The following is a 26,860-nucleotide window of genomic DNA, read 5'->3' as shown; positions in this document are numbered from 1 at the left end:
CCGACTTATACGTCAACTAGGAAATCTGCAAGTTTTTCTATTTAATAAAATGGCTTCATTATCGTGCTGGTGTCCAAGTACTTATTTTATATCCTATAAATATACGCTTTGCTATGCTGTTCCGTAGATAGATTAAAACATTTAAATTAGTGCCACTTTAATCAACGACAAAGTAGTAAAAATCTTGATAATATCTGCAATAGCTAATGTACTGAAGAATATATAGGTGGTGTAAGTCAACAGCTAGCAACAACAAAAACTGCTGGAAATCGTGTTCGTTTTATGACTATATCAATAAACAAACCGTATCTTTATACATACCATTCGACGATAAAATACAATGTTAGCGCTATTAAAATGTTATAGACGTAATTAGGTACGTACAGGACAGGCGTTATGTTCTCCTGCGCACGATCGTGAACTTTAATGATACGCTTCATCGATTATTTCGTCCATGTACGGCACAATGCGAAATTAGTTAATACTATCGATAATCGTTCATTTATCGATAGTTGTACGTCACTAACCTTCGCCTCGTTAACGTTGGTAGCACTGTACGTCACATCTTTCGTTACGCACCTTTTTTAATGACCGCGATTGTTGCCGGATGCGTTTTTTCAACAATATTTCTTTAAAGGATTGAATGGGTTATAATTGGATGTAATTTGAGAGTACTTTGTTGTTGGTCGAGCGAGATTAACAAGCGTTTTAAATTAAACTATTTATGTTCGTTGTGTTGGCAGCGGTCAGCCATCTTGAAACAAGATCGGTAGTTAGATGAAGTGATTTACGTTCGGGCCGAGACGTAGGATGGGAGAATTTATGATTAATTATTCAGTCTGAGCTGTTTAAAACTAATTAAAGGAGATATTTGTTCAGTTTATAGCTTGACAAGATAATTCGTTTTGAAAAAACGATTCCTAATTACTGGCTTTCATTTAAAATTGTCTGAGTTAAATCTCTGTGGGTTTTGTTTTGTGGGCGCGTTTAAAGTATTTAACTGAGGAAAGAGAAGTAACTTTTTGTGTAGTTCAAGTGTTTGACTTTTTGTTCGTCTTAGGTATTATTAATAAGACATTAGCCTTAGAACAGGCTTTGTTAAGTCATCACTCATATAGATTGTAGGTACATATTTCTATATCATATATCAGGCATTTTCATATTTTTTATTGCATTACAGTAAAATAATAACTAACTAGTACCTCATAAAGATGATATAGTCCAAATCTACCTACGTATCTATTTAATATTTCTTATTGACATTAAATTCTCCATAAAAAATATCTATGAATAGAAATAATGAACATTGATTAATTAGCTCTTAATTAACCGAGCTCTGGGTATATTTTATTGCTAATTTTATAGAATGTAACTTTTTGTGTCGACGATATTTCAGTTTTATCGATAGCAGGAGTGCACGGCACTAAGTTTATTAATTTCTCTGCCTATATTATTCACGCATAACTACTAACCTAAACCATTCGATCATGACATATTTTTATAGTTCTTTATTTTCAAATGCTATATAAAGAATACAATTTGAATTTCGAAGTCGGTTGCGGATCCCGCTTCGTACAGATAAAATAGAAAAAGCCTCCATTGGTGTCCATTGTCAAAATATAGGTACAGACTAAACATTATTTTAGACATGCAATAAAAAAAAAAAAAACAATATGACAGCTACATTGTTCATGGCTTCGTGTAATTTGGGTAGTGATGATGACATGATCTGGGATCATTAAGCCATTGCTACACTATCTGGTGACCCAGGCTGGTGTCACGAAATACATAAATTCAGCATTTTACGATCAAGATAATTTCATTGACGTCCACTCACCGACCTGAATCTTATCTTTGTTTTTATTCTTTATGAATTTTTAACACGTGATTTAATAATTAAACGGAGACATATTGTTCCGTGGAATCATTATGATAATAAATATAAAAATAATAATGAACAAGACAGCGCAGTCTTTTAAAAATCTCTCTATATATCATTTAATATTGAAACTCCCAAAGTGAGAAAGATAAAAATCCCTGCTAATATTATAAATGCGAAAGTAACTGTCTATTTTTTCTATCCGTCTGTCTCTCTTCACGCCTAAACCACTGAACCGACTTCGATGAGATTTGGCGCAAGTTTTTGTTTTTTGACAACTTACAAATAGTTCTCGATCGTCTCAAGGTGCAAAATTCACCTATTATCCACGTTAGCGTATATCATAACACTTCAATAATTTATGTTAATGATTTAACTTGTGCACACGCGAAGGAATCATTTAACGCGCCATAACTTCAATTAAATTAAAATTATTTCGCAAAATTACATACACGGGCTAAATTATGAAATGTATGCTGTGCAACTATGTAATTATTTATCTAATTAGTTTTGAAAACATATTTTTAAATCACTTTTTTTTTTAATATGTAAGCTGTAAAACATTAACTCGTCTAAAGACCACGAATTACGTGTCGTCATAAAAGATGATTATCAAGCTTTGACATGACGTAAGTGTGGTTATTATATTTTATTATTGAAAATATTTAATACAAAAACTTTTGTAATAAGGCCATTTTGTACCAACACTCATCATTCTTTGAATTAATACTTTGTTTAGTAGTTTTGTATTGCACAAAAGCGTTTAAAACAAATAAATAAAAATGAAAATAAAATTATTAATTATTTAATTAAAATTGTCATGTATTTTCTAAAGTTTTTACTCGATTATGTAACAGCTTAAAACTACCTATATATTTGAAAGAAAGAAAGAAAATAATGAAGGAAAATACATATTTATACTCATAAATTTGTTTCAGTTTAATAACAAAGGAAAATAGCAAAGTACCCAGAACTGTAAATATATAAATAAATACCTGTATTGTATTTAACATTTTCAGCCATGACTGGCTGATAGACTGATCCGACTTTATTGCAAACTATCTGTGCCCCGCGGTTTCACCCGCGCGCGTAAGTCTGTATCCCGTAGGAATATCGGGATAAAAAGTTGCCTATATGTTATTCCAGTTGTCCAGCTGTTTACGTGCCAAATTACATTGCAATCGGCTCAGTAGTTTTTGCGTGAAAGAGCAACAAATACACACACACATCCTTACAAACTTTCGCATTTATAATATTAGTAGGATTAGTAGGATAGTAAGATAAGACTAATAAGATTAAGTAGGATAACTACTAGCTGTGTTGATAGATTTCAGCCGCGGATTCGCCCGTATTCTTTCTATAAAGCAATTATGTCTATAGCTTATGTGATATTGTAGTAATGAAGCTACAATACAGAGTACCAAACATACGTCCATCCATTCTCAAAAACTGTCGCATATATTATATTAATAAGACTATTAGAATACTGATTATAATTAGTGAAGAGTTTTTTGTTTAATTTATTCATTTAAGAAATGGATACAATCATATCTAAATAACTTCTAGAAATTGCACCGCAAGTAAAAAACGTAGCTAAGAATTATCTTGTCAGGTCTTATAACATCTTACTTACAATGTTTTTGTTGATATTTTATATTAAAACGCAATCATTCAGCGTGTCTGTGCATTGTTTGTAACTAAATAACGAATATCTCTAATATTTACACATACATTAAATAATTCAACGAGAATCAGCCATACAATTACCGTATCTTCGAAGACGTCGCAATTAAAATGACATTAGGCTTTGCGTGCACCCACCCACACAGCTTGAGTGATGCTCATTAATTATATAGGTAAAATATACTTGTAAATGTTTATGGTTTGCGGACTGTTCCCGACCCTGGAATGCGATGGACCGCGTTAAAATATCTTCAAGCAAGCCTAATTATTGTCGAAAATAAAAGTGCATAAGATACCTACGTTATTGTTTTATATAACGTTATATTTCTACCATAATCAATTCTAAAAAAATATAATTTATAACATTAGGTGCTAGCTGTTCGCCCTGGCTCCGCCCGTGATATATACATAGCCTATGCCACTCAGTGAATTTGCAGCTTTCGAATTGTGAAAGAATTTTTGAATTCGGGTGGTTTATACGTGAAAATGTAACAAACATACAAAGATGCAAAAGTTTCCTTTTTATAATATAAATGTAAATTAGTGATATCTGCCTCTGAAATTCCATCAAAGTTCTATCCTTTCGGCCTTAGGCAATCTTATTTTATATTAAAATTAATTATGATTACAAGTACATAACGCAATATAATAAATAAGTAATTAAAATTAATATCACAATTAACAAACACTATTTCTGACGATCATAAAATTTAACTATCGAATGATCGATCATATTATTTTCAAAGGATGAATTGCATCGGCACAGATAACATAAATGTCATGCAGATAACATAATAAATAATTAGTATGGTCGATTGGTTTCTTACAATTGTCAGCTTCCTTAAGATAGCTTTGACGAAGTAATTGGTGTTGAAAATAATTTCGTATTGTATCTGAATATTTAATGGTATTGCTTGAATGGTGTGTTAACGAGCTTCTGGTTAAGGGATCTAATGTGTGGACAATTAAATGATGGGTAACTAGGTGCTCACTCAAGGTGATCTAGCTTATATTTAAGACTAGTTGGGAACTGCGGTTTCACCCACGTTGTACTCGATGTTATGCTTAATGCCTTCTTCTATTGATGAACTTTCTGATACAAACTCAAACTCAATTATTTATTTATTCAATTAGACTTCTTTCAGCAGTTTTGATTCGTCATAACATAGTAATAACATTTACCACTGGTTCGTAAAGAAATATTTTTTTTTAATTTTTTCTTCAATTACGTCATGCACACGCATCAGAACGAATTTTTCAAATCCGAGGTTAGCGGTAACATACAAACATACAAACATTTCAAACAAATGTCTTTTTGTTTTTGGGACATATTTATACTATTGGTGGTGTCACCATTCAGTTGATTTATAAATACAATTTTTCTATAGAAACTGTTTAACTTAATTAATACAAATTCATATAAATTTCCAACATCATTTCAACATTATTTATAACCTATAAACTTAGATCACATTATTTTTTTATAGATTAACTGTATGATTTTATATGATAAATAATTGAATTGCGAAAAATACCTAAGAGATTTCATATAACAATCTCATGATTATCATAGTAATACAATAAAGCGCATTTCTCAGATAGACACCAACGCGACCAAGCGAAGTAATTAATTCAATTGCTAATAAAATGATAATCTAATTAAATCATAATGACTGAAACAATTAAAACATGTGATTAGACACGATATTTATTCTAACTAGCTATTGATCCGGCTTTGTGTGCGCGAACGGTGAATTAAAAAATTGAATTAAATGTACTTATGGGTATTTTAGCTTCATCTTATTATTTATATAAAATTACTAATAGTTAATGGCTTTGATTAATTGGGCATAAATTATACGCAGTTCAGATCAAAATTGAAATATTAAATACTAGCTGTGCCCCGCGGTTTCACCCGCGTAAGTCCGTATCCCGTAGGAATATCGGAATACACAATACAAACATTAAGATTTAATTTTTAGTTTTACAGCATTGAAATGCTTTATAAATGAGAAATTTTGAAAGAATATAAAAAAATTCTCAACATTAAGATTATTATATTAATTATATAAAATCAATTTGTGACTGAAAGTTTAACTTAAAGTATATGATCGTTCCTAATAAAGGTGCAAGTACAGTACAAACTAGTCATAAATATAGACTACTAGCTGCGCCCCGCGGTTTCACCCGCGTATCCGTACAACAACAAACAAACTTTCGCATTTATAATATTAATAGGATAGGATGGTTTCATAAAATTTGTTTAATTGTGTACCTATATATTCATGTATTGTTTTCTATGTATGTATAGATCAAGCGTTTTACCAGACAACAGATGAATCGATTGCAATGAAATTGTTTTGACATTTATAAATTCAACCATTATTGTTCTTACTTCCTACCTAGTATGGCCTCCAATCCAGCAAATATTCATGGATTATTCTTGTTCCAGGTCCAGACATCCCCGGTTTCCTTTTGCAGCCGTTCAGAAAGCCCAAACGGATCAGAACAGCCTTCTCCCCCTCCCAACTTCTCAAACTGGAACACGCGTTCGAGAAAAACCATTACGTGGTGGGGGCGGAGAGGAAGCAGTTAGCCCAGGCTTTGAGCCTCACAGAAACTCAGGTTAGTTTTAATCTTTGCAAATATTGTAAATACGAATGTGTTTGTCTATCTATCACGTCGCAACGGAGCTAGCGTTTGGTATGATTTTTGTGTCGGGAGATAGGTAGATAGCATAGGTTGTTTACCGCGGTGGTAGCTGACACATCTCATGCCTACAGGAATTTCTGTGCCTACGAGCGAAGCCGCGGCCTATATAGCTAGTAATAACAATACTTTTATTACTTTAAGATAATAACAGACTCACAAATTTTATATAATTTTAGAGGGTTCCTATAAGTATATTTTTATTTTTTTTTATGTGATAGAGCAAAAAAAGTATATATATAAAGTATATACATTTCGTCGTCATCAGCCCATATATGTTCCCACTGCTGGGACACAGGCCTCCTATGAGGGTTCAGGCCATAATCCACCACGCTGGCCAAGTGCGGGTTGGCAGATGTCACATGTCGTCGAACTTTTGATTCTTGGACATGCCGGTTTCCTCACGATGTTTTCCTTCACCGTTTTAAGCAGTGGTCATGCTATCCACATGTGCAGATAAATTGAAAAATCAATTTATTTCCTGCACGCTCGCCCGGTCTCGAACCCCGACTTATCGATTTTGAAGTCCAAGGTTCTCACCACTGAGCCACCACTGCTTTTGAGTATATACATTTAATCTCACACAAATACGTGAAAGTAAAACCGATTCCTTCATTCCTCCTGTCATACGTCTTATAAAGAAATCAGTCGATACAGAAGACTGATCAACTTGCCCATGAATAACTATGTAAACAGTTATTATAGAAATATTCAGACATACACCAAGATACTTGTTAATAGGGAAATCAATACCTCCTCTCATGTAAAAACGGTGATACACTATTTTATTCGGTATTCTTCTTAAGTAAAATTCACAATGCATCTTTATTATTACGGCTCCAGTGGGCTTAAGTAGATATGTATACATATTTTTTATGTCATCGCTAGTTTTCTGTGTGTGCGAGCTGGGCCAATTCGTACCGAAGCGTGCTCGACTAATATAACTTTAGCAGTGTCATAAACGAAATCCTAAAACCTACATCCCTATACAGCTTGCTTACTGAAACGCACCATCCGGGCATCGCTTCGGATGCGAGTAATCAGTCAGGCTCTGCCCTTTTAATTAACAAAAAACATTAAAAAAGCAGCTATATAGTTTGGGTCGATTAAACCGTAATTACGAAATAATTACCTGCAAACCGAATGATATCGAGCCGCGTCTAATTGTTGGAAACTAATAAAAAATGTTATTACGCGATTATTAGCTCTACTTGTTCGTGCTGGTAGCGTTCGCAAATAAATCATTGTTTGTAATATCACGATCAAGTATTTATATGATTCAAGTGACTCAAAATTAGTTTAGGTAATGCAGGTGACCTTAATTCCTGAACTCAATCGTTTTTAAGTAACTAACTTTTGAAATTTCAAAATCTTCAAAATCGAAATCTTTTCAAGATGTTAAGAAACTTGTTCTCTGTTTATTTCGCCCTTTTATTAATATTTTGATATTGGTACTGCCATTCGTACATTATAACAATAACACAAACATATTATAATAACTACACAAAGTTTATTAAAAATACGTACAATTTAAAATGCGCGAAAAAGCATATTGTTTAATTCAATGATAATTAAATCTTTTACTGCTGCTATATCTAATCTACAACTATCTTTTTCATGATACTTGCATAACTTATAGTATAAATTTTATCCTGTACATAACTACAGACGTTTGTAAATTTATTCTCATCTTAGATCAAATTTTAAACAGAGATAGTTTGTATTTATTGTAACACTATCTATAGGCAGAGTTTTCAAGCGGCTACCATAGTATCCAAGCCACAGACTAACCAATAACAATAGACCAATAATCACCAATTAAATTAGATTAACAATAGTTTTATAACAATGAATATGCTATCGGTCCGAAGACAACAGGGTGTGGTCGCACGGTCGAAACCTCGTTTCTATATGAGTTTTTTAGTAAGATATCCGCCTGCAATGCAGCCCTGAATATTTTAATGTTAGAAAGTTGGGCGTTGGCCGATAATCTTGTTTGTAAATAATTCAGTATTAATTATGTAAATTCATATAAATCATATGTTTACATAATTGAATACTTGTGTATTGCATGCTATTGCGAAACGCGTTAGATTCATTATCAAATTGTGCGATGTTAACCATTTGTTGTTTATGCCTCAACGATGCGTATTTTCAACACCTCTGGCGGATTCGTGGTACGCGATTAAGCGATTTGTTTTATTTAATTTACATTTTAGATCCGATTGAGGGATGGACAGGTTGTTGGTTAGGTTATAAAGTTCTTCTTTTTTAATAATAAAGGGTTTTCCGTGGTTTATAACATATTCAAAACGTATAACCATCTAATACACATATTTTTGCCGATTCCAATGTCCTAATAAGATTTATGTTGGACCTATTGTTGCCCGCAGTTTCACCTGCTTGTTCAAAATAAATTTTCTTGGTATATACCACCATCTTCTTGGTAGAATTTATCAATATCCTTTCTTAGTGCATACCTACATCATAGTGGATATTCTAGATATGTTTGCTCTTATCTGTAATTTTTTCTTCTAAATATTGCCATATATTATCTAACAATTAACAAAAATACATGCACGCTTCGGTATTTATGTTTTTGTATACAGAAGTACAAGAGCATTATTCAATTAAATATACCATTCTGGAAAATCATGAAAGAGAAATTCCTCATAATCAGTAAATGAGAAATGATGATGTTATAACTGTATTTGATTATGTGAAGAATAACGTGGAATAATCAATTTGGCAGCTTGATTTATAAGTCTTGTTTTTTTTTATTTAAGAAAGGAAAATATAGATAATAACAAGGTGTGTTAGTCTAAATATAGAATCTACCCAGAACGAACGATTAATCTAGAATTCTATGAGCAGCGGAAATAATTTAATAGAAAAAAGACATAGAACATCGTACTAGCTAGTTATTACCTCATTTTTTTAATAAAAAAAATTCGTAACAGCCACGTTTATAAATGCAACATCGGTGAATTAGCGCTAAATTGTTCGCCGCATGCAATGTTGAACGAAATGATAAAAAAAGTAATTTCTTGCTGATGGTTTCTTTTTTTAAGCAATAAGTTGCCAGTGTCATGTCTGAATTGTTGATTTTTAATTACTGCCCTTTGATGTCTGTATTATTGCATTTTTAAATGATTGATTACAAATTTGAAATTTTAATAATTCAGTAATTAATAACAGAATACAATACCGCGTACTTTTTCAAGGTTAGAGGGAAATATATGAATAGAATTAAGGTATAAATATATAATACAATATAGGAAAAATCAATATTATAATAATTTCTGTACTAAAAAAGTTCCACACTCATCAATAATTGAACAGAAACACAATATTAACTTCGAAAAAAAATTGATTGACTAAAAATAGATTGACACATAATTTAACAATTCATAAATTTTAATGTAGTTTTGGTACTTTAAAATATAAACCGGGTAGCATATTTTTGCAAGGGAAAAAACAGCTGCATTCAAGAATCCATTTATTAATAATTTAAATTAATTGAACAAGGAATGTGCGCGAAATGTTGACGTCTTATAGTTTTTATTAACTCGTTGGTGAAATGCGATGTTCCATATTAGAAATTAACATCGAAAATTACGAGGTAATGAGGCTTCAAGAGAATTTTCAAATTTATTGCCTTTTGATGAGTATATTATTATTTTTTTAGCGATTCACTGAGCGTTAGGGGTTACCGAAGCGTGCACGCTTCGTTTTTACCTCATTTACCATATACAATATTCATAGTTCTGTATATCTGTAAAAATATTTTTCTTTCGTGTTGTTTGTATTTATTGTTACAGAAATAACGGAATTTTGCACTGAGTTAATTGTTTAAGAAATTCTTAACTGAACCAATTTTACACTTGCTTGTAAGTATTATTTTCCTTCGGTTACCATTATTATTTCAAACTAAATAATACAATAAAGTATAAACAAAATTTTGAAAAAGTTCCATACAAGCAAATACGTACATAAATTGCTTCTTTACAATAAAATTAATATATTATATAAACGAACATTGTTTTTTTATTCAATATCGTTCAATTATCGTCCCTGTTTTCGACGAATTAAACAATTAATAACAAATAACTAACAATACAAAAAACAGTACAAATACGACCTCACAAAACGCCAACAAAAAATTCTGTATGACAGCGAGCCATTTTCTTTAACATATCGTCCCAAGTTCCAATAATCGAATTAAGTACGGTAAACATTTTATCTTAATAGCTCGTATGAACGTTCTGAGCAGCTGTGTATAATTTTCTTAATAATATAAAATTGGTATCGTGTATAACCTGCTTGGTTAGATACTCTGTGGCGATCTTTGCATGTCCGTAATGGAGGCAAGATTAAATGGCGTTTTGGCGGGAATGGAACGAGTTTGAATTTTTAATAGAATTCGATTTTTGTAAACAATCATTCATATTTCATTGACCTTTTTTCATTCGGAATGTTGGCTATTCTTTGCTTGTATTTAACGAATTTAACGAAATCTTCACAATGACAATTTATATTATTATGGTAAACGGCCAAACTTTGTTGATAAAATCGGTAGCCCCAGCTATAGCGTATACCTATATTGATTCATTAATTATACCAGAAAAAAGTAGGAAACTACAAAGGAACATTAAAATTAACATCATGCAGAAATGCAGACTTTTCAACGGATTTTAAACGCGATTCATTCATTATATTATTAAACCGACGTTTCGTACACTTTACAGCGAGCGTGGTCACGTGGAGACTTCCCGATAGTGAATAAATGGCTTTTAAAATCCGTTATAAAGTGTTTAATTTCTAAACGAATAATACTTGGTCATGTCCATTCTATTTCATATACTACATTTAATTTATTCTATAATTTACTATCATGTTGAACCATTACTACCAGCTTGTTTTTTACATAAGCAAGGCTAAGGGTGCAATCTCTCTTTACATAGCTCCGTAGCGGGGTTCCGTGTGAACATCACAGCATCCCGCGGCTCCACCCATAATAGATCACGCATGCGCTGGGAATAAATCTATAAAATTGTACAGGTTATGATATAAATAGGAAATGGTGTCTTATAAGTTCCTATATATGTAATTGTATTTGTTATCGATTTAAGTAACTCCACACTAATATAATAAAGAGGATTAATTTATATTTTTGTATGTTTGTAATGTTTTTACGCAAAAACAAGGATGAAGCAGGGCGAACATAGGACACAACAAGGAAATAACATACAGCATAAAACACGAAAATTTGATTTGGCCAAGCGGGGGGAGCTGCGTGCAACAGATAGCTTATAATATAAATAACAAGCTATTATAAATACTACATTTTTCAATAAGAATCATGGCAGTTGAATAGTCCTTCATGGTATACCCACTGTTTACTTAATAGACTCTTAAATCATATGATATATGAAATAAAAATCATGGCATATGATAGTTTTTAATGTTGGATACAATAGTGAACCAATGAACTCTAACAACGTCATATAAATCGATATCCGGAATACCCGCAAACATCCGTATCCGGTTCACATACATGGTGTTTGGTTTTAACAAGAATTTTATACAGGCTGTTTGTTGTAAAGGACATTAGGAAACTGAGTTTTAACAACAATATAATGTGATTAAGAAATGTGCTTAGTTAAAGAAAACTATTTTATAATAGAATCAGCTTAATTGTCTTATTTCCTCTTATACACACATATATAGCCATCCTTATCAGAATAATAAGATAAATTTATGAAATTACTATTTGCGCCCCGCGATTTCAGCCGCGCAAGTCCGTATTGTGTAGGAAGATCGGGATAAAAAGTTGCCTATATGTTATTCCAATTGTACAGCTGTCTACGTACCAAATATCATTGCAATCGGTTCAGTAGTTTTTACGTGAAAGAGCTAAACATGCACACATCCTTACAAACTTTCGCATTTATAATACTTATAAGTAGGAGATAGGATAGGATAGGATTTGTATGATAGTAGGATAAACATAGGTATTGTCACCGATCATTGATAACTGAGCAAAGTTTAAATAAAATCGGTCCTTTTAATACAGATCACAATTGAGTCTGAAGGAGTCGGATACATACAAACATTCAGGAGAAGCTAATAATAGCGTCTTAATCAAAATAATTAACATTATTTAAAGTATAAAGAAAATTAATTTCATCGTACTGCGTAAAAAAACTTTTTTATAACAAATACAAATACAAAAAAAAAACAACGCTATATATATTTATATGTATGAAACAACCTTATGTATGTATATATGTTTCTATGAATATTTTAACGTTATAGTTAAGAAGAAAAAAATACTAAGCTTAAAAATAAAAAATTAATATTTTTATACGCTACAGGTAGTATGTCATATAATAGACACGATAGACAGGCATCCAATTATTCATTGATTCATATCCATTATACATGCTAGTATATGCTAGTATCAATAAAACCGTAATCGAGTGTTATTCTCATAAGCGTTGTCAATCCACACTAAAACTAAATTAAATTATATATTTCTAAGCATTTCATCAACGCTTTATTCAATAAATCATACAAAAGCACAAAAAATAGCACAATCGAATTGACATTGAACGCATCGTATACAACCATTTCCATTCCATCACCCTCTCACAAAATGGCTACTAATTTCAAAAGTAAACATTCATCACAAATGAACTACCGTCACATAATTGACTGCCGTTTCCCAATTATTCTCACAAAGCGTTCATTATTACCAGCCAATTGATCTCTCCCTCTATCCAACGGGAGTTTATATATCTATCTCTATAAAAATCGCAACTGGCAACCCCAATTTGTCGTATCGCCGTCCCGCTCGCTCTTGTAACGTCATCCCATTCCCGCGTTAATGGTTCGACAATAAAGTAATATACAGATAAATAGCTTTCCGCTTAAATTTCGCCCAATTCACATTGTACCCCTTAATTGCGCATCTCCCCTTAATACGGCCGTCCTTGTCTGCCGCGTCGCGATTCGTATTCGTGTCTCGCTCTCGCTGTAATCCATTGGGGAGGATAAACGCGTACATAAGCACTTAATCGTATTTCTGGGCTCTTGAATGACACCCCTGTATTTATTCAGTGTGTTCGGTTATGATACCCTCTTTGTTTGCGGAGACTTATCATGTTTATAGAACCAGTGTTGGTTGACCCCTTGTTTAGAAGCGTTCTATTTTTTCTGCGTGCTATTCTAAATTGGTTTAGCGGCAGATGCGACAAAACTTTATTGTTCTCAGATAAAGAAATTTGAACGATTAAATTTGCATGAAAAGGTTATAATTGTTTAATAGCTTGTTTAGTAGCGTCGTTTCGTTGATTAATGTTTCGGAAAATTTATAATTTTGTTAATGTTGTAACTTAAAACTTTAATTCGAATGTGTTGTTTTAATTTTATACGAGTGCTATTAATATTTTTGTGTAATATTAATATTTATTGCGAATATACGCTTATGACGTATTTATTCTTATGAATTTAGAGACTTTATTTGGGAATTCATAATAATTTGTTTTGATGATGGTTTCACAGAAGTAGTTAGGTTTATTATAATAGTTTATATTTATGACATAATCAAGTACTTATAAGAAATTATTTACTCACTTTAGAGTCTACAAACATTCTACTACCGATCAAATAACTAGATACGTTGTAAAACCAATTGCACTATGCGTAATTGAGCGATAAAACCATGCTTTTTTTTTACAAAACATTCATTATTTAATAATATAATTTTAAACAGAAAACTCGCCTTCGAATTGTCAGAACTACACGAAATTTACCTAAATGAGACCACATGGTTGGCATCAGCTTTCAAATAAAAAAAAGAATCATAAAAATCGCTTCATTTCGTAAAAATTTATAATGTAATAAACACAAATAAAATGGAGGCGAATTGATAATTTACTTATTTTTTGAAGTTGTTTAACTCCTTTACAAATTATTCAAATGAATATAAAATGAATACAAGTAAATCTCGGGTACTCTTTCTATTTCCGTACAAAACCTTATCTTCTCCTACCTTACTCTACTCTACCTTCTCTTCATTCTAAAATGTAAAATTATCCTTATTTTAGAAGAGCAACCACAGAGTTTCTTGCCGGCTCTTCTCTGTAGAAACTGCCTTCCGAAACGGTGGTTAATGTTATTACTGTGTTATGACGATTCAAAATTTCTATAAGATGTCTAATTTAATAAATAAATGTTTGAGTCGCAGTTGTAATGCTAAGATCACAGAACACAAAAATTTGTATGTATGAGCTTGTAAACAATAATGATGAGCGTCCCCATGCGGGGGCATGGGCCATGATTGCAACATGACAAATGGCCCCGTGGGACCAGTTGCAGTTAACGGGGATTTGTTCTGGTAACCCTTAGGTAATTTATAATTCAAACGGGTTGAGGGTTAGGCGTTTGAATGTGGGTTTATTAAGGTTTAAGTTAGTACAGATTAGTTAATAGTTAAGTACCACCACAGATAACATAATACTATCTAGGTATTACGTAAATGGTAGTTAATTGCCTAGTTGCTTATAGATGTGATATTATAGTATTAAACTTGTAAAAGAATAATCAAAGAAGAAACTTTATATTATTATAATAATAAAAAAAAAAAAATTAATTACATCATTTCTTTTAGTCAAAATAGACAGATTATTTTTTTTTTTCTTAAACGCTAAAAGTCCTTAAAATTATTGCCAATATTTAATCAGTCTGTGGCATTTGAGAAATTTGAATAATTCCCGCGTCTTTTCAGTGAAATTTACTTTGGAACTTGAAACAGACCTTTAAATGGAGACAAAAAAACGCCCGAACCACGTAAAGTACCAACCCATTAAATTAGCTATTAATGACAACAATGAAACACATGAGTTATCGGCCATTGCTCATTCTAAAACTACATTCACTAATGTTAAATCATTTCTTCAGTTCTCACCTGTATTTAACTGTAATAAAATTTTAATGTTTAAAATGTGCGAAGCGTCCATTTCCAAAGTCCTTTGTAACAATGTTATGTCACTGTAAATGCGATGAATGGTTGTTAAATTATAGTTTACTGCATTGCGTTCATTTGTGTGTTTGTTGCTTAATCGTATTCGCATGATTTAGCTAAATAATACTTTATTATTTAGAGCATAGGGGCTAATATCGCTTAAACTCGCGTATTCAATCATATTATATGCAGATAAAGTCTATATACTAATACATATTATAATCTGTATTCATATACTTCAAATTTCATTAAGTTAGTCTTATTTTGCGTGAAAAGGGCACACACAACCATTAGCAATGTTTATTAATAGAAGAACAGTTTTCTTTTAAGTACATTTGCTGTACATACGCTAAACATAAAATATTAATCACAGATTATATAAATCAACATATTTATCGTAACAGAGAACCCGTGAAATGAACCGTGTCCAAAAGTATTATCGAATTTAGTTAGGGTCACCATTTATCCCTTTAAATTGGATAACAAAGGCGTCATGGTACATTAGCACTTCATATATTGACATCAAATATCAATTTGGTAGTGACACCCCTAGTGGTTAATGGCGCGTGAAAGAGCGGGACAACACGAGGGGGTAAAAAAATTAGGCTATGGAAACCATTTATGACAGGAATCACATTTGAAATTCGAATAATTAACGGACGAATAATTGGTTTTTGAATTACTAAATAAAAAACATTTTTTTTAAAGGTGTATATACTAAAAGATTATTGAATGAAAGACGGAATTGCAACTGTCATCGAAACATAAGGTGAAATTATTATTAAATACATTCTTCAATATATACGTTCTAGCTATATAATGTCTTTCAAATATTTGTTTTGTCTAGACATACTTATATAATATTAAACATCACTTTTTGATTCTCATAAGATGGCTTGTGTTCCTGGAGTTAGAACAAAATTTACATCTTTAAGTTGATGATAATGATGAAAGAGAAAACAGTCATATAATAATGATCATGTACCTAACCAACGGTGAAAAAATTTTTAAAATCGGTCCAGTACTTCCTGATATTAATACATTCTAACTATTATTAGTGTACATATTTCCCGTTTCTTTCAAACTTATACTAGCTGTGACCCGCGGTTGAAACCGCGTAAGCGTGCTGCGTAACCGTATCCCGTAGGAATATCGGTATAAAAAGTGCCTGTGTGTTATTTCAGTTGTCCAGCTATCTACGAAGCAAAATAGTATTATTATTCACCAATAGATGTCAGGAAAAAAAACACGAATAAAACACGAATATGACATTATTTCAGTTGTCCAGCTATCTACGAAGCAAAATAGTATTACTATTCACCAATAGATGTCAGGGAAAAAAAAACACGAATAAAACACGAATATGACATTTTCTAAAAAAAATTCCTAGCTAGATCGATTTATCGCCCCCGAAACCCCCTGTATACTAAATTTCATGAAAATCGTTGGAGCCGATTCCGAGATTCCAATTATATATATATATATATATATATACAAGAATTGCTCGTTTAAAGGTATAAGATTTTTTCAATGATATGCATGCTATTTATCAGATTCCTACTATTTATTGGGTAGTATGTGCAAAAACAACATAATAAAACCGATATTAAAAATACTAACATAAAAACATGAATTGTCATTTAGATTTTTCCATAAAAACTTACAACGTAGTTGCTTTTTATCAGTTATTTCGATAGCTGTATCAATTGAATATGCGGGTTATAATATTTATGTGATTACATTTCAAATAGTAATAAATTATATTTTATTTGATTTTGATAGCGTAAAATTGTTTTATATAACGACGGAGTTTATTTGCTATTTGGTTCGAATGACAAATTAAATCAAGGGTTCAATTGGTGTTCTATTATTGTAATGTTAAATAAGTCACAGTCTTATTAAAGACTTCGATAATTAAGAAATGTAAGTCACAAACAATGCCATTGAAATTGATTAGGTTCTTACTTATATAAAATTTATCACTACATTTAAACGGAATACATCAATAATTTATCTCCTTTTAGCGTATATTAAACATGCGAACGGAGTCGCGTGCAAAAACAAGTAGGTACCTATTTCTTTAAAACACGATAATATAAATAAACGTTAAACGTAACCTCTGTAATAAACAACCGCGAACTTTACGAGCCACCCGCAAAAAGGCAGTTACGGATCGCCAAATCTTTGTGCAAACCTTAATTCTGTAGTTTTATTGTGTGCTGCCAACAAAATGCACGAAATTACCATATTTCCTCAAAATTCCGCACAAACTTAACTGGTAACATCGTGCATAGATTTTACGCGCCATTAAACACGTGACAAATAGCGACAAGATGGCGGATTGTATTTTTACGCGGGAAATCTGCTTTGTGTTTGAACAGTTTTCTTTCAATGGAGCTTTTGATATATTGGGGTTTCGATAGTTGTTACCCCTTTAACTTGACTGTGAATGATTTATTGCTATTACTGTATATAATAACATACTCATAACAGAAAATGTAATATTTTGTTCGTTTGTTTTGTACGATTTTTTGACATATACCAGTTTTATATTCTTTTCAATTTGCCTACTATTAAATAAATTGGAATGTCCCAAGTAAACGCCCAATATAATAAGGAGGAAAAATAGGTTTTAAATAGAATTCAAAATAAAACCTTATATTTGTTATCTTTATTGAAATTTACAATTTCTAATATATTTCTCCTTTTCAGGTGAAAGTATGGTTTCAAAACAGACGAACGAAACACAAAAGAATGCAACAGGAAGAAGAGGCCAAGACTGGAAAGTCCAGTTCATCTGGCAGCAAACCAGATGACAATCACTTCAACAACTCCTACGAAGATGAAGATGAAGAATTAATAGATATGGACATGGACGATCTTAGTGAAAGTGAAAACGAAACGTAAAGTGACGGGACACTAGAGACTTGTAAATATTAATGTAATTTAAACGTACCGTAGATAAAACAATTCTACTTATTTATTAATCGAAGGATAATCGGTAAAGTGTAAAGAAAGTATTTTATTGTAAGCGACACTGATTTTCAGTACACTGTCGAACGGGCGAACCTATTAATTTTAATTTACCATACTGAAACTCGAATGGTTAATTAGTAACAATTTACTACCTGTCATTTAATCTCGAAGCGTGTCATTAAAATGATACAAAATGGCGTCGAAACGACCTCTTGTTAGCGCGTCAAGAATTATTAGATAACAAAATTGGCCGCATTATAATAGTTTTGGGATTAAATTAATTAAAAATGCCTCCTTTGATGCGTCCAGTGATGTGGGTATAATTAGACAGTTTGATTTTAAGCGTTGATAGCTGCAGTTGAAGGGAGACGGCAGATGTCAAAATAGATGGTAGAAAGAGAGAGCGTACCATAGACTATAAAAATATAGATGGTGGCGATTATTGTGCGTCGTTTGTGGGCCTATTATTAAGAGGTGCGTTCGAAATCCGTATCGACGTTTGGGATCGCGTTCAGTAATTGCTCGCGACGAAACAAAATTGTTTATAAACTGTTGATTGTTCTGTTAGGCTATTTGTCTACGCGCGTTCAGAAACTGATTAGAATCGAGGCTTTCACGCGCGATGCTATTGTGTGATCATTGTCCGATTGTTTTATTTATCGTCGCGATCGGACAAATACGGTTATGGTTTGTTTGCTTCAGTTGTACGATTTGTTTTAAGGTATTTAACATCGAATCCGAGTCTCGTATTTTGTCCCCATTACATGCTGGAGGAATGTTAACATTGAAGTTAAAAGTCAAATAAAGGGCAGTTAACCTCGTGAATGGAATTCTTAGCATTTAACTGTTCACGCTATTAGAGCCTTATGTTACTGAATTTTGTACAAATAGCGCAATTTTTGTATTCCGTTACCTAGTAGAATACTATACTACTATATGAGTTTTCCTGATGCATAGGTATGACATTCATATTTCCTAACTGACTTTCAAAAATATAGACAAATTCGGATATTTCATGAAAATCTCGCAAAAACCACGCTTCAATCAAAATTAGAGTACCCAAGTATCACAGATTACACTTAATTAAAACGAATGCCACACGCAATGTAATCGTGAAGGATTGTTTTTTAATTGCGCCCGTGCTACGGAGTTGAGAATGAATCGTTTAATTTGAACTCGCCTGAGCGTGGGACAAGTGAGCCCTATTGTTTGAATACGGGCAAAAAATTATAGGAATTCCAGCGTTTGATGAATATTGGTTTCGGATAGATTTGTCGACTTGGATGGAATCGGGATATAGGAGATAGAATGTTCAAAATTTGAAAAATACATTTAAACAAACTAATTTAATATTAAAATAGGGATATTTGGTTTAGGATAAGTGATTTCTAGGTCAAACGTTATTGATAGTATGATAGGATTAATTGTTATGTTCCTGTATATTAAATGTTATTTGAGAAGTGAACAGAGCAACTGTAAAGTTCTTCACGAAACTCATTTGATTCAAGAAAAATAGCAACGACTTGGACACATAAGGAAGTCTTTCTGACAACAATGTAATCTAATATATAAAATTCTCGTGTCACAGTTTTCGTTGCCATACTCCTCCGAAACGGCTTGACCGATTTTGATGAAATTTTTTGTGCTTATCCGGTATCTATGAGAATCGGCCAACATCTATTTTTCATACCCCTAAATGATAAGAGCAAGGCAGAACAGCGTTTGCCGGGTGCAGCTAGTATATAATATATTTAACATTTATAAACTGCCGGTGTTACTGATAATAGACAAAATTCTTCCTTTTACTCTAATTGGTCTATGACAATCCTTAATTCTGAAAACTGAATTCAGTATGCTATATGTAACATGATTTTTTATTCTATATTGACATAGATACTTGTGACTGTCAAATGACAGATGTCAGTCCGAACGGATTCGCGCCATAGCCTTACTTCTTATTAAAAACCCCATACTAAATATTACCATAATGCTTCTGAGAGTTTGTTTATCTTTGAAATGGAGCGATTACGCGCGCAATTTGTAATTTCTTTTCCGTCCTTTGTTCGGTGATTTACGAGTCTCCCATTACTTTATTGATTGCGAACTAAACGCGACTCGGGCTGTAATAACTTGTTGGTTGTGTTTGTGAATGTTTATTAAACTTGTAAGATGCATTCGGGATAAACAATTTCCGTGAGATTTATGTTGGTCGATTATTGACCCTGGCGGCGCGACGCATTTTTCGTTTTTTCTTCACTGCAGTTTATTTTTTGACAGCTATTTTTACTTCTTTGACAGTAATTAAATAGTGATTTTGTCTTATTAACAAATCGGACCATTGATGTACTGAATTACTAGGACATACCTACTTATAGATAGGATTCTAATGATAGTATGTGTATCTATTTGAAATAAAGCCTCATTATTCGTTTAGTTTACAATATCGTCGCATAAAAATAAGCTCGTTTACATAAATTTATCTATTAACGTTAGATACGAACTGCTTTTTAAGAAGTCTGTTTATTGTGAATATTAGTGATATATCTACACTCCATGTGCAATATTACAATTTAAATGTAGAAAATATCAATACAAACGTTTATGAAAAACCGTTTCTATTATTCATAGTTCTAAGATTTTCATTTTCAGCTCAATTAAACCCAGAGCCATATTGATTACCGTTTTTTATTACGATTTATTCATTAACTGTTTCCGATTATCGGTCATGTCGATATTTTAACGATCTATTGAACGAGAACTCGCTTTTTAATTACATACATCTCGATCGACTTTAATTTACTGATTAAGCGACATTATTCCTTTATTGGCGAATCGATACGGAGTCGAATAATCGATTTTATTGATTGTGCCGGGATGCGTATCGAATATTTATTATTTCTACGGAAATTTGGGAGGCTTATAAATAAATTTGGAATAAAGTGTCTTAATTTGTGTAATGGTATGTGAATTCGAGTTTTTGAGGTGAAGCGAGTTGCTTATGGACGGCTTTATGCGAGAGTAAAAAAGTTTCCGCTGTGATGTGACTTGCATTACATTATGGAGAAGGCAGAGGTATTAAAATTCTCGAAATTTTAATCGATTAATAATTAGCTTTTTTATCAGGTTTTGATAGGTCGTAAATGAACTGACAAATTTCACATTCATCATGGTAAATCATCTTAATAGCTATATATAAGCAATAAAACAGTAATAAAATTAAAATTAATAGGTTCATAGCACTGTTATAGATTTATATATCAATAAATAAATTTATTGTTATACTTCGCTCAAAATATCGTAGTATTAAGTGAGTTCCTTTAGTCTATATATTGTCTAGATCTATCCATACATATTGCCTGTAGCGACGCTAATCCTACATCGCGCTATCGAATTTTATTTGAGAATCTTTATATGTTAAAACAATAGTTTAATTTAACCTAACAGTTTTAAGAACCTTCAGATTTCCCTTCTACATGTTTTCGTGTAAAATTAAATACTAATATTATATAATTTAATTTAAAAGAAAAGAACGCTACAATGTTGACTTTTAATTGTAATTATATTATATGAACGTATACTACAAAAGCTTTTTGAGATAGAAACTACCATCTTTATCTATGGAAATATTCGTGTGTGCAGAGCTAGGTATCCATTGTACAATACATTTATAGCTATGCTTAGCTATATTCTTAACTAGAAATGTAGGAGGGAGTCGTTTTGGGGCTGGACCAATCACAGGAGGGTTGGTACAACCCCTGCCTTTCTGTGTTTTATTACAGGAAATTCATAATTTTGTTATATGAAAAATATTATATAAAAAACATGGATAAGCACTGTATTTTAGTTATTCAATGTATAAACGGTTTAATTGTAATGATTGCGATGATAAATTTGTTTTAAAGTTTTTTTCAACAGCCAGTAGTCAGAACCAAGCGAAATCACGGGTACAACATTGAAAACTAACTTTAAAAACAAAACGTTTGAAAACTAAAATTTCCAACGTGTTTATGTATGTCGACATAGTTGTAATGTAAATAAATATTTATTTCGGTGTACTTAAAAAACGATTGGAGATGATTGAACTGTATTATGAAAAAAAAAAACGAAACATTAAATGACATGTGTCAATTGTCAATCACAATTTTTAAGAACAGCTAACATTTCTTACGTTCTTTTTTAATCTGTGCTATTTCACATTTATATTTTACAACGACTGTATTTTGAATTTCGAATACGATTCCGTTCAACCGTCGCCAATTTTTAATATAAATAATAAAATTGTTCCTTATCGGTTACATGCCATAGTATTTGTAAATATAATTTCTATTATACGTGTACATTTAGATGTAAATATGTGTGTAGGATGTGTAGTGTGTACATGCTTCCCAATTCCCCGGTTTCAGTTCAAGCCAATTGTAGTTATTTAATGAACGAGTGATATAAAATATATGTTTTTACTCATTTATTCTAGTGTTTCTTTTCCATTCCAAATTTGAAAATATGAGATTTATATATGAACATGGTACTTCCATGTTACAACAGAGTAGACAATAGATAAATTGTTATTATTCATACAAATTACAGTTTTTTGACTCATTATGATACTAATAAAATGTAGCTATATGAAGAAATAAAACAGTGGATTTTAGATGAGAACATGAAATGTATGTAAAGTTATTTATTCACAACTAGAAAAAAAGTCTATAATTCGGTCAAGTTAATTATTTAGAATAATAAATAGGTAGGCAACCTATATCTACACTAATATTATAAAGAGAAGGAATTTGTATTTTTGTTTGTTCGTAATGGATAAACTCAAACGTATTGGACCGATTTAAAAAGTTCTTTCACGATTACAAAGCTGCATTTTCACTGAATGACATAGGCTGTATATGTACTACGGGCGAAGCCGGGGAGAACATCTAGTATATTATAAATATCAAATTTCCTCTGCCCGTCTACCACTTTCACTTGTACACCCCTAAACCATCATCTAAATAAGATGAAATTTGGTACCAAGATAGTTTGAGACCCAGAAATGGGGTAGGTTTTATCACGCAAATTTCAGGGGAACGGAAATCATAACACTTCTTTGATGTCTCAGGCGAAGCGGCGGGCGGAAGACTAGTACATATTTTAAAGATTATAAGAAACTAGCGGTCCGCCCTGGTTTCGCCCGTGGTACATATATAGCCTTTCTCAATAAATGGGCTATCAAACACTTAAAGAATTTTTCAAATCAGATCAATAGTTCATGAGATTGGTGCGTTCAAACAAACAAACAAACTCTTCAGCTTTATAATATTAGTACAGATTTTAAAAAAATTTCGGAAGACTAGCACATATTTTAAAGATTGTAAGATTTATAATTACCTATATTAATGAGAATAAAAAAACAAACGACACATAGTGACGTATTAAAAAAAAAATTTCAGAGAACAGGGCATTTAGGCGATAATGGAATCACTTTTTACGAACCGTCCGTCTGTCTGATTCGCGGAAACAATTTGACTCAAGTTGACATGATTTTCGTATAAGGCTCGGCTTTTTCGTGGTTAATTAAATATAATTTTGAAGATTTAGATAATTGAAATATAGAATAAGTATTATAACTGCTTAGGTACAAGAGGTTTGAAAAGGAAATTGGTTCCGCCAAAAAGAATAGGTACCGTAAACGCTATTTTGTTTTTTTTTTTATTTTTTTTAATCAAAAGAGGTCGTATCGCCTGATAGTAAGCGAGGAGCACCGCACATGAATACTTGAAGAAGTTTTACGCCTCTGTATTGACAACTTTAGATAAGTGACTAAAGAAAATTTTAAAATTTGTGAACTTTCGCTAACTTTGACTTTTGTATATTTCGTTTACCTAAAAGTTTTTGTAAAACAACAATCAATTAATGTAATTTAGATATAATGTCGTAAAAATTTACTATAAAATTATTATGTGATGACACGGAGCTACAGTGGTGAGAACCTCGGACTTCAAAATCGATAAAACGGGGTTCGAGACCATGCGTGCAGGAAATAAATTGATTTTTCAATTTATCTGCGCATGTATTTAACATCAACCACTGCTTAAAACGGTGAAGGAAAACATCGTGAGGAAACCGGCATGTCCGAGAATCAAAAGTTCGACGACATGTGACATCTGGCAACCCGCACTTGGCCAGCGTGGTGGATTGTGGCCTTAACCCTCATAGGAGGTCTGTGTCCCAGCAGTGGGAACTTATAAGGGCTGATGAGGACACGGAGCTAATGAAATTGCATTCCCTTTGTGGCTAATGTGTTGATGGTATTGTAATCTCTGTTAACTATTTTACACACAGTATGCAAATAAAGAATATTTATATATAAATAAAGAATATATATTAATTATAAATAAAGAATTATTATTATTATTATTAAAAGACTTGGGAAAGGTAAGGAAAAAGGATACGTGTCATAGGTTAGTATTAAGAAGCTAGAGCCTATGTTATTTCATTTTAAAACGTATCTAAGATACATCGCCTGTACGTTATATAAAATCGTTATTAGTTTATCCTTCCATGGAAAGAATAGACGCAAATCTTCCATAATTTGGCTTCTCTTTACCCTTTCAATTCTTATCATCTGAATGACGAAATTCTTCTACATAAATGTTTTTTCATTCAGATTACGAATAAACGATAAGTGCTTGGAATAAACTGTTAAAAAAAACATAATATTAGTTATTTTCAGTTGTTCTATATTAATTTGTACAGTTGTTCTATATTAATTTGTACACGATAATGCAGCTACTTTATATCGGTATAACCTTCACCTACTCATAACAATCACTATTAGAATGTTTGTGATCTATTTATCTGATACATGCCTGCGGTTTCTTATGGTACAATGAAAAATTGATGTAGTTTGTGAATTGATACATTATATATGTACTAGCTGACCCGGCAAACGCTGTTCTGCTTTACTATTATTAAGAAGGACCTGGGTCTTTATAGTTAACATATTATTGACTATTTTTATGTTACAGCAATATTATCCGAATGTTTCCAGCTTTTACAACGAGATAAGACGCGTTTTACTACTGTGCCTCTCGTTATACTGTGGTAATAGTTATTTATTTCAAAACAGAAACAGTAGTACAAAATAATACAGACCCTAACCTTCGAACTAGTAGTGAACTGTGTCTCGAAGGCCAGTTTCTTCCCAATCTTATATCTTTATAAAAGTTAAGAAAATAAAAATAAAATATAAATATGAAAAAAAGACAATGTAGGTATAAAATATTTGTGGATATTTTAAATGGATTGTCTTACGAAATAATAGGCTTCTAACGATAAAATTATCTCTTAATGAATCGATATACTGAAACGTATTTGCAATTGTTATTGTTACAACGAGCGTGTAAAAAGAGTCTCAACTCTCGTCTATAGATACAATATATTATAGATGCATTAACAGAAACCATGAACGTGAGTTGCATGGAAAAGTTCTTTGACCATGTCATGATTGTTACATGTCAGAGATATGTTTAAAGTATTTCATATAGATTAGTAATATTATGAATGTGAATTTAACTCTGTCTCTTAGCAAACTTCATCTTCTTAATGAATTACGATACATCTAAAATATAACATTCTCATGTCACAATGTTCGTTCCTATATTCCTCCGAACCGGCTGGTGATTCTTATGGAATTTGTGTGCATATTGGGTAAGTCTGAAAATTTGCCAATTTTTCATACCCCTAAATGATAAGAGTAAGGCAAAAAAGCATTTGCCGTCTAATATAATAAAAGTCTCAACTTAACAGATGAACAAAAGCGAATCAAAAGCTAATAAAAAGCTTCCAGCAATATTGTTAGATGAACGCAAGCAAAACCTTGCAGGAAAACTAGTCATTACATAAGATATCTTGCTAAATTAAATCTACATCCTTCGTAAGTCCCGGTAGCCAGTCAAATACTAAAAAGTCATAGTTAAAAATACCTCTTCGCAACCTAAGGCAATAAAACTGAACGGTTACTTAGTAACCAATAAATGGACCACACATTAAGCTGTGACGTCACACGATGACACCACCAGACTCCCCCTGCATACAGATGCAAACGCGAAGCGCATAGACAATGTCATATTTTATACGAGTCACCATAGATAATAAATTGATGTGCATAGAGTAGGTGTAATGTGATAATAATGTATAGATTAGAAGTTAACTGCAACGTACGTCGATCTAGTTAGAGGGTTTAATTAATAGAACTAATGCGTAAAGAAATGGATTCGAATCCCGATGTTGGAAAATGTTAGTATTGTGCTTTTTTATTTATTATTTTTTTTTTCATTCGTTATAGGGAAGCGCTTGACCACGATCTCGATTGATGGTAAGCTGAAATGTAGTCTAAGATGGAGCGCGCTTCCCTAGAAGGTACCTGTTCACTCTTCTCTTGAAGACCTCCAGATTGTACTCGTCGGGGAACACAGACTCCGGAAGCATGATCCAATCCCTTGCGGTTTGAATAAAGAATGTGAAATCGAACCGCTTCGTCCGGGTACTTGGAACGTCCACCAAACAGTTGTGCCTAGAGTCTGTGCGCCGAAGACCGA

General features: G+C 32.1%; 1 protein-coding gene across 1 annotated transcript in view; it reads left to right on the top strand.

Moving 5' to 3' along the window:
* LOC119837968 (homeotic protein empty spiracles-like) overlaps nucleotides 1-19,830 on the top strand; it is a 28,056-nt gene extending 8,226 nt beyond the window's left edge. The window contains exons 2-3 of the mRNA XM_038363770.1: nucleotides 6,015-6,187; nucleotides 18,012-19,830. Coding sequence (XP_038219698.1) covers nucleotides 6,015-6,187; nucleotides 18,012-18,206 — 368 coding nt within the window. The 3' untranslated portion in view covers nucleotides 18,207-19,830. The remainder of the gene's footprint in view (nucleotides 1-6,014; nucleotides 6,188-18,011) is intronic.
* The last annotated feature ends 7,030 nt before the right edge of the window (nucleotides 19,831-26,860 follow it).

This window comes from Zerene cesonia, chromosome 29 (assembly GCF_012273895.1).
Source record: "Zerene cesonia ecotype Mississippi chromosome 29, Zerene_cesonia_1.1, whole genome shotgun sequence".
NCBI classification, from domain to species: Eukaryota; Metazoa; Arthropoda; class Insecta; order Lepidoptera; family Pieridae; genus Zerene; species Zerene cesonia.
Note: the sequence above shows the minus strand (reverse complement) of the source record. Positions and strands in the feature narration are given on the sequence as shown.